The sequence below is a fragment of the Electrona antarctica genome (assembly GCF_951216825.1).
Source record: "Electrona antarctica genome assembly, chromosome: 6".
Taxonomy (NCBI): domain Eukaryota; kingdom Metazoa; phylum Chordata; class Actinopteri; order Myctophiformes; family Myctophidae; genus Electrona; species Electrona antarctica.
The window spans coordinates 55,279,313-55,288,849 of NC_136811.1; the positions used below are offsets into that span (position 1 = coordinate 55,279,313).

Sequence of the window (9,537 nt, forward strand, 5' to 3'; positions counted from 1 at the left end):
ATAGACTCCCACCTGCTTCCCGTCTCCTCAAAATGAATAGACTCCCACCTGCTTCCCGTCTCCTAAATGAATAGACTCCCACCTGCTTCCCGTCTCCTAAATGAATAGACTCCCACCTGCTTCCCGTCTCCTAAATGAATAGACTCCCACCTGCTTCCCGTCTCCTAAATGAATAGACTCCCACCTGCTTCCCGTCTCCTCAAAATGAATAGACTCCCACCTGCTTCCCGTCTCCTAAATGAATAGACTCCCACCTGCTTCCCGTCTCCTAAATGAATAGACTCCCACCTGCTTCCCGTCTCCTCAAAATGAATAGACTCCCACCTGCTTCCCGTCTCCTAAATGAATAGACTCCCACCTGCTTCCCGTCTCCTAAATGAATAGACTCCCACCTGCTTCCCACCTGCTTCCCGTCTCCTCAAAATGAATAGACTCCCACCTGCTTCCCGTCTCCTCAAAATTAATAGACTCCCACCTGCTTCCCGTCTCCTCAAAATGAATAGACTCCCACCTGCTTCCCGTCTCCTCAAAATGAATAGACTCCCACCTGCTTCCCGTCTCCTCAAAATGAATAGACTCCCACCTGCTTCCCGTCTCCTAAATGAATAGACTCCCACCTGCTTCCTGTCTCCTAAATGAATAGACTCCCACCTGCTTCCCGTCTCCTAAATGAATAGACTCCCACCTGCTTCCCGTCTCCTAAATGAATAGACTCCCACCTGCTTCCCGTCTCCTAAATGAATAGACTCCCACCTGCTTCCCACCTGCTTCCCGTCTCCTCAAAATGAATAGACTCCCACCTGCTTCCCGTCTCCTAAATGAATAGACTCCCACCTGCTTCCCGTCTCCTAAATGAATAGACTCCCACCTGCTTCCCACCTGCTTCCCGTCTCCTCAAAATGAATAGACTCCCACCTGCTTCCCGTCTCCTAAATGAATAGACTCCCACCTGCTTCCCGTCTCCTAAATGAATAGACTCCCACCTGCTTCCCGTCTCCTAAATGAATAGACTCCCACCTGCTTCCCGTCTCCTAAATGAATAGACTCCCACCTGCTTCCCGTCTCCTAAATGAATAGACTCCCACCTGCTTCCCGTCTCCTAAATGAATAGACTCCCACCTGCTTCCCGTCTCCTAAATGAATAGACTCCCACCTGCTTCCCGTCTCCTAAATGAATAGACTCCCACCTGCTTCCCGTCTCCTAAATGAATAGACTCCCACCTGCTTCCCGTCTCCTAAATGAATAGACTCCCACCTGCTTCCCGTCTCCTAAATGAATAGACTCCCACCTGCTTCCCGTCTCCTAAATGAAAAGACTCCCACCTGCTTCCCGTCTCCTAAATGAATAGACTCCCACCTGCTTCCCGTCTCCTCAAAATGAATAGACTCCCACCTGCTTCCCGTCTCCTAAATGAATAGACTCCCACCTGCTTCCCGTCTCCTAAATGAATAGACTCCCACCTGCTTCCCGTCTCCTCAAAATGAATAGACTCCCACCTGCTTCCCGTCTCCTAAATGAATAGACTCCCACCTGCTTCCCGTCTCCTCAAAATGAATAGACTCCCACCTGCTTCCCGTCTCCTCAAAATCACACCCGTGTGAACCGAGTGGTGCAACTCCCCCCCCCCCCCCCCCCCCCCCCCCTCTTTCTCTCTCTCTCTCTCTCTCTCTCTCTCATTAGCAGGCAGCAGTGCAGCACTATCTCTCTCTCTCTGTTTCTGGCACAACAGCGCCACTTTTGGTACTCATTGGTACTCGTGCTCATAGTGACATAGTCACATAGTTAGGTGAACACATAGGTGAACACATACAGTAGGTGAACACATAGGTGAACACGGACATTGCTGTTCCTTGGAGTGGGTGCACCACTCAGAAACATGTGTGCCCACCAATGTTCCCTCTAATTTCTTTTCGGTCTGAGCAAACACTCAAACCTCCTGAGCAGACATCAGCAACTACTGAGCAAACATACGTCACCTTGACACCAACTATCCAAACGTTAGATGATGCGAAGTGAGCGCCCCTCACTTCACACAGGTGTGATTTTCTTCTTTTTTTCTAAATGGATTTTGGTATACGAGTGAATCAATGAATAGTTACATAAGGTTACGCAATACAAGTTACAATATTTTTGAATGAAATCACACCCGGATGTGATTTCACAACTGGCTTTTGTGTGCAGAAAAAAATGAGCATGGTTGCTACGGTCATCCAGTTCACCCGGGTGTGATTTAATTACGTCAGAAATTATTTCTAACATAGCAACCATGCTCATTTTTTTCTGCACACAAAAGCCAGTTGTGAAATCACATCCGGGTGTGATTTCATTACGTCAGACCACAGCTGATCATGCTATATAAAACCTTACACCACTCAGTTCACACGGGTGTGATTTTTTTGTAAATTTTATATCAAGGTGGTAGGCTATCACTTATATTTAGGTAGGCTATATCAGTGGTGATATAGTGGTGATAGGTTATATCTTCCCTTCTTCTCTGGAGTCCTGCCTCAAAGCAGACCAGAGGTCGCTAGGGACACATGCATCAGTAAGCAGGCAATGAAGGACCGGAAAGTCTGGCGTGGCATTGTGAAATCCATGACCTCGACAGTGGTCGAAAAATGATGATGATCATATCAGTGGTTCTCAACCTTTTCAGGCTGTGACCCCCCAAAGTAATCATATTTGAACCGGGGACCCCCCACCCAGACAAGCAACAGAATATGGTTCCACAGATAAATATTGTGAAAATAGCCGATCTACAAGCTCGTTGTGAACTTGTAGATCGGCTATTTTCACAATTGTTGCCTCTTCTTTCTTATATTATTTAACAATCTGGCCAATGTTTGACCAGTTTTTATAGGATGGTTTGCGGATTACTTTTGATGCAGTCTTTTTCTTTTAGAGCCTTTGAGATATTAGGCTATACAAGTCTTAAAAGTCATAAAATTGTCACTTCACTGTCCTGGGTACCCCTGGGTACCCCCCCCCCCCCCCCCAATCATGTGGGGACCCACAGGTTGAGAACGACTGGTATGAATACTCAAATGTGCTTTACATGGGGAGCATGAGAAAACAAAATAAAAGCTTTATTGGACACGCCCGACACACACACACACACACACACACACACACACACACACACACACACACACACACACACACACACACACACACACACACACACACACACACACACACACACACACACACACACACACACACACACACACACACACACACACACGTTAGCTAACCAGCTAACGCAAGGCTAACATCTAACCGTGCTTATAGACCGATTCAGAAACGGGTCTCATGGTCGCAGACAACGTATTTCCTGTAGGCGGAGACGACCCATTTTGGGGCGGGAACCCCTTTTGGTGTTAGCATCATGTTATGCTTTAGCTATTGAAAAATAGCAGATCTACAAGCTACGAGCTTGTAGCTCTTCTATTTTTTGAAACGACTGACATAGAAACATAGCTTTTTCAGAAAACTGTCAGGATGTAGAAGACATTTTAAACTGTCAGGATGTAGAAGACATTTTAAACTGTCAGGATGTAGAAGACATTTTAAACTGTCAGGATGTAGAAGACATTTTAAACTGTCAGGATGTAGAAGACATTTAAACTGTCAGGATGTAGAAGACATTTAAACTGTCAGGATGTAGAAGACATTTTAAACTGTCAGGATGTAGAAGACATTTTAAACTGTCAGGATGTAGAAGACATTTAAACTGTCAGGATGTAGAAGACATTTAAACTGTCAGGATGTAGAAGACATTTAAACTGTCAGGATGTAGAAGACATTTAACTGTCAGGATGTAGAAGACATTTAAACTGTCAGGATGTAGAAGACATTTAAACTGTCAGGATGTAGAAGACATTTAACTGTCAGGATGTAGAAGACATTTAAACTGTCAGGATGTAGAAGACATTTAAACTGTCAGGATGTAGAAGACATTTAAAACTGTCAGGATGTAGAAGACATTTAAACTGTCAGGATGTAGAAGACATTTAAAACTGTCAGGATGTAGAAGACATTTAAACTGTCAGGATGTAGAAGACATTTTAAACTGTCAGGATGTAGAAGACATTTTAAACTGTCAGGATGTAGAAGACATTTTAAACGGTCAGGATGTAGAAGACATTTTAAACTGTCAGGATGTAGAAGACATTTTAAACTGTCAGGATGTAGAAGACATTTTAAACTGTCAGGATGTAGAAGACATTTTAAACTGTCAGGATGTAGAAGACATTTTAAACTGTCAGGATGTAGAAGACATTTAAACTGTCAGGATGTAGAAGACATTTAAACTGTCAGGATGTAGAAGACATTTAAACTGTCAGGATGTAGAAGACATTTAAACTGTCAGGATGTAGAAGACATTTAAACTGTCAGGATGTAGAAGACATTTAAACTGTCAGGATGTAGAAGACATTTAAACTGTCAGGATGTAGAAGACATTTAAACTGTCAGGATGTAGAAGACATTTAAACTGTCAGGATGTAGAAGACATTTTAAACTGTCAGGATGTAGAAGACATTTTAAACTGTCAGGATGTAGAAGACATTTTAAACGGTCAGGATGTAGAAGACATTTTAAACTGTCAGGATGTAGAAGACATTTTAAACTGTCAGGATGTAGAAGACATTTTAAACTGTCAGGATGTAGAAGACATTTTAAACTGTCAGGATGTAGAAGACATTTTAAACTGTCAGGATGTAGAAGACATTTAAACTGTCAGGATGTAGAAGACATTTAAACTGTCAGGATGTAGAAGACATTTAAACTGTCAGGATGTAGAAGACATTTAAACTGTCAGGATGTAGAAGACATTTAAACTGTCAGGATGTAGAAGACATTTAAACTGTCAGGATGTAGAAGACATTTAAACTGTCAGGATGTAGAAGACATTTAAACTGTCAGGATGTAGAAGACATTTAAACTGTCAGGATGTAAAAGACATTTAAACTGTCAGGATGTAGAAGACATTTAAACTGTCAGGATGTAGAAGACATTTAAACTGTCAGGATGTAGAAGACATTTAAACTGTCAGGATGTAGAAGACATTTAAACTGTCAGGATGTAGAAGACATTTATAGAATCTGATCTCAGGTCAAAATGGGTTAAACCTGCTCCTCTTCTACTACAGTGAATGGAAAAGTTACTCTTTTAGTAATTTACCTGCTTTGTACTAACACTAACATTACAAAGATGCCCAGAACATCGAGATGAACCTGTGTAGTTTATGGCTGCTCCAACAGTAGAGACGAACCTGTGTAGTTTATGGCTGCTCCAACAGTAGTGGCAACATTAAAAAAAAAAGTCAAAATATCCACCGCGGTGGCTGAGACCAGAGCCATTGAGTAATGGTTGAGACAAAGCAGTGGAAGGTCCTGAAAGATACATAACGTCAGTCTTACCCAATACCCAATCTTTCTGTTTTATGAACACAAGGCTGCTGTACTTTATACCTCATACTAAGCATTTAAAGTATGACTTCTGTTACTTCTTATTGGACACCACTGTGGCCACTCCTATAGACTTTCCTTTGAGTAGTATTTTATGGAATCAAATTCTCAATAAGCATACGTTTCAAAGATGAATAAAGTTGATAAGGTAAAACATGAGATATATCTTGGTACTGTTTTAAATGCAATATGTCAATAAAGTATTGCACTGTGTGTGTGCGTGCGTGCATATTGGATTGGCTATTTTCAGCTATTTTCTGTCAAAAGTGGCAATAAAAGCATTCATACTGTGCGTGCGTGCGTGCGTGCGTGTACCTTGCTTACAGTGGTTGTCATGGGGATATCGCCTGGCCGTTCCAGTGGTAGGTGTGTGCGTGCGTGCGTGCGTGCGTGCGTGCGTGCGTGTACCTTGCTTACAGTGGTTGTCATGGGGATATCGCCTGGCCGTTCCAGTGGTAGGTGTGTGTGTGTGTGTGTGTGTGTGTGTGTGTGTGTGCGTGCGTGCGTGCGTGCGTGCGTGCGTGTACCTTGCTTACAGTGGTTGTCATGGGGATATCACCCTGGCCGTTCCAGTGGTAGCGCAGCGGGCGAACCTGATCTCCGTTTCGACTCTCCACTCGCTCCAGCGCCGGAGTCCTGGAGAAACATCACAAATACTGTATTACAAATACTCTACTTATTCACATGATACTCAATACTTCATATATTCCACATACAGTGATGCTCAGTACTTCATATTCCACATACTTAACCCATTTAGGCTTGACGTCGAAATAAATAAAAAAAGTCTTCTGAAAGAATATATATTCAAAGATTTGTGCCGCATTTTCACGATTTAAAAAAAAAATAAGCAGACCTATAAGCTCGTAGCGCGCCACTCGGTGGCGCGCTATGAGCTTGTAGATCTGCTATTTTTCAATAGCTAAAGTATAACATAATGCTTAGTTAAAACGCCAAAAGGGGTTCCCGCCCAGAATGGGTTAATACTTCATATTACACAGAGGGGAGAACGTGTGAACTATATAAGCATCTCCAGGCAGAAGTTATTAACACAGAGTTAATTAATGCTGCTTAATTAATTTGGTATTAAACAGCGGTGGCCAGAAGGTAGATCCTGATCATCTACCAGTAGATCACAAAGGCTGTTCAGGTAGACATGGCCTATATAATATAAATATTAAACGCTTGAATTAAGGTGACTCGATTGATTGACATCAAAAAGATCAAACCCACAATTTGTTTTCAAGAGTGTTGCATACAAGCGTCAGTAGTATTACGTTAAACATTGCATACAAAACATACAATACAACATACAAAAAACTACTAATGGTTTCAGTATTTATTTATGATGTATTTTCTCTATTATTGAGGTTATTGTAGCGGTCAATTGTGACCAGATTTGACTGAGAGCCTGCCATCGAGCAAAATCCAGCTTTTTACCAATGAAATAAGTGTCAGAGCTGAAATTGACATGTAAATATGAAATAAATGCTTAAACATGTAGCTAGGTGTAATGTTAGGGTCCACAGAAGACATGTAAATATGAAATAAATGCTTAAACATGTAGCAAGGTGTAATGTTAGAGTCCACAGAAGTGAACCTTTCAAGCCTGTTTTCTCAACTCGCTGTTTCTCTGCAAGACATTACTCTATATAAGCCATATCTCCAAAACTGGTGGGTCAAACTGAACAACCAATATGTCAATTTGAAGCTATGATTCCCTGCTTTCATATGACATGAAAAAAAAAGAAAATTCTAAAAAATCCAATGGCAGTCCCTCAGTCAAATTTAGTCACAATTTGTATTGGTGGTGGGGAGGGGGGTGGGGCGGGGCGGGGTGGGGGTCGCGAGACATGGCCAAAGCATTTCCGGGGCTCCCCAGAGAACCCCTGCTCTACTACACAGCACTACAGCTACTCCAGGTTGACCAGTACCAGGTTGACCAGTACCAGGTCGACCAGTACCAGGTCGACCAGTAACAGGTTGACCAGTACCAGGTTGACCAGTACCTGGCGCCTCCATCCAGGGACTCAAACACCAACCCTCTGTTCTCAAAATGTGCCACGCTGCATTGTGGGTAAGAAGAAAACATTGATGTGTTCACAGGAGGAAGCAGTGACTTAGATATCACATGGGTTAAGGCCTATTCATAGTCCAGTTTCCGGTGAAGGGGTGACCACCGAAACGGTGGTTAGTAAAAACAGAGAGATGTGTTAAAGGACAACTTTAGTTTTTTTCAACCAAGGTTCATGTTTTAGGTTGTTATTAGAGAAAGTGAAAGATGAGTGTTCATTTTTTTCATTTGCTGCTTTCTTTAGTTTTAGGGATTTTAGCTGTTTTTGACAGGGGGGCGGGGGCATTCGAACATGGGGCTAAATATGTATTTTTTTTACAAAGGTTTATAGCGATTTTTTTATTATTTACTATAGTCCTACTAGATCCCAGGAAATTACATCTGGCCACAAAAGATCACTGAATGTGACGGGGGTGACAAACTGACCTGTTGAGCCATACAAGTATGGCAGCCCCCTATAGTGCCCCCCTATAGGGGGCACTATAGTACCCCCTTCACATTCAGTAGATCCTGTGATCTTTTGTAGACAGATGTAATTTCCTCAGGTCTAGTAGGACTATAGTAAATAATATAAAATTGTGTAAAAAAAATACATATTTAGCCCCATGTTCGAATGCCCCCACCCCCCCTGTCAAAAATAGCTAAAATTGCTAAAACGAAAGAAAGCAGCAAATAAATAAAAAATTACACTCATCTTATACTTTCTCCAATAACAACCTAAAACATGAACCTTGGGTGAAAAAAGACTAAAGTTGTCCTTTTTAAAGCTGCTATAAGCAATAATATGTCAAGTTTTTAATGACCTTTTTATTTTTATTTATTTTTGTATTCAGACAGCCAGCAATGGGTAGAACGCTCCCCAAAGAAATGTAGTCTCTGTGACACATCTAGGGGCCGCGATCTGCATTCAAATACTTTCCTAGAAGCTTTGTCATTGGTCGATTTGCCTGTCTACTTCCTGATTGGTTACTCATTTCGACCGGGTTTTTTTTTTCCCGACCAATGACAAGCTTCTAGGAACATCTTCGCGTTCTACCCATTGCTGGCTGTCAGTGTTGTTTTTGGCAGAAATATTTTATTTTAGTTTTAGTCAGAGTCTCTTGAATAGTATTCATTTAGTTTTAGTCACATTTTAGTCACCTGGAATGTTTTATGTTTGTCTAGTTCGTCGACTAAGTATCATAAGATTTTAGTCGACTAAATCGATAGTTGATTTAGTCGAACAAAATGTATTTTGGCGGGCCTTGATGCCGTCGTTATGGCTGATATTACACTTGCTGAAAATAGCCGATCTACAAGCTCACAATGTGTCGCGCTGCGACGTGTTGTGAGCTTGTAGATCTGCTATTTTCAGCATGCAACTAATTGTAAAATAACTTCTACTGGATCTCTTGTCCACTAGTCCCTTCCTAACATTTCAGTCTAGTTTTTATTTGTTGACGAAATTGTCCGTATATTTAGTCTTAGTTTTAGTCATCGTACCTTAGTTTTAATTTAGTTTCCATTTAGTTTGTCAGTGAAAAAAAGTAGTCGACCAACATTTTTCGTCTTAGTTTTAGTCGACGAAAACAACACCGCTGGCTGTCTGAATACCACAACAACACCGCTGGCTGTCTGAATACCACAACAACACCGCTGGCTGTCTGAATACCAACACAACACCGCTGGCTGTCTGAATACCACAACAACACCGCTGGCTGTCTGAATACCACAACAACACCGCTGGCTGTCTGAATACCAACACAACACCGCTGGCTGTCTGAATACCACAACAACACCGCTGGCTGTCTGAATACCACAACAACACCGCTGGCTGTCTGAATACCAACACAACACCGCTGGCTGTCTGAATACCACAACAACACCGCTGGCTGTCTGAATACCACAACAACACCGCTGGCTGTCTGAATACCACAACAACACCGCTGGCTGTCTGAATACCACAACAACACCGCTGGCTGTCTGAATACCAAAACAACACCGCTGGCTGT

General features: G+C 42.2%; 1 protein-coding gene across 1 annotated transcript in view; it reads right to left on the bottom strand.

Annotated features, from left to right (window-relative positions):
* The window catches only part of LOC306925172 (uncharacterized protein), a gene marked incomplete at its 5' end in the record, with an annotated part of 20,271 nt that extends 12,707 nt beyond the window's left edge, over positions 1-7,564 (bottom strand). Inside the window, 2 exons of the mRNA XM_079503862.1 lie at positions 6,000-6,108; positions 7,482-7,564. Coding sequence (XP_079359988.1) covers positions 6,000-6,108; positions 7,482-7,564 — 192 coding nt within the window. The remainder of the gene's footprint in view (positions 1-5,999; positions 6,109-7,481) is intronic.
* Positions 7,565-9,537: the final 1,973 nt, after the last annotated feature.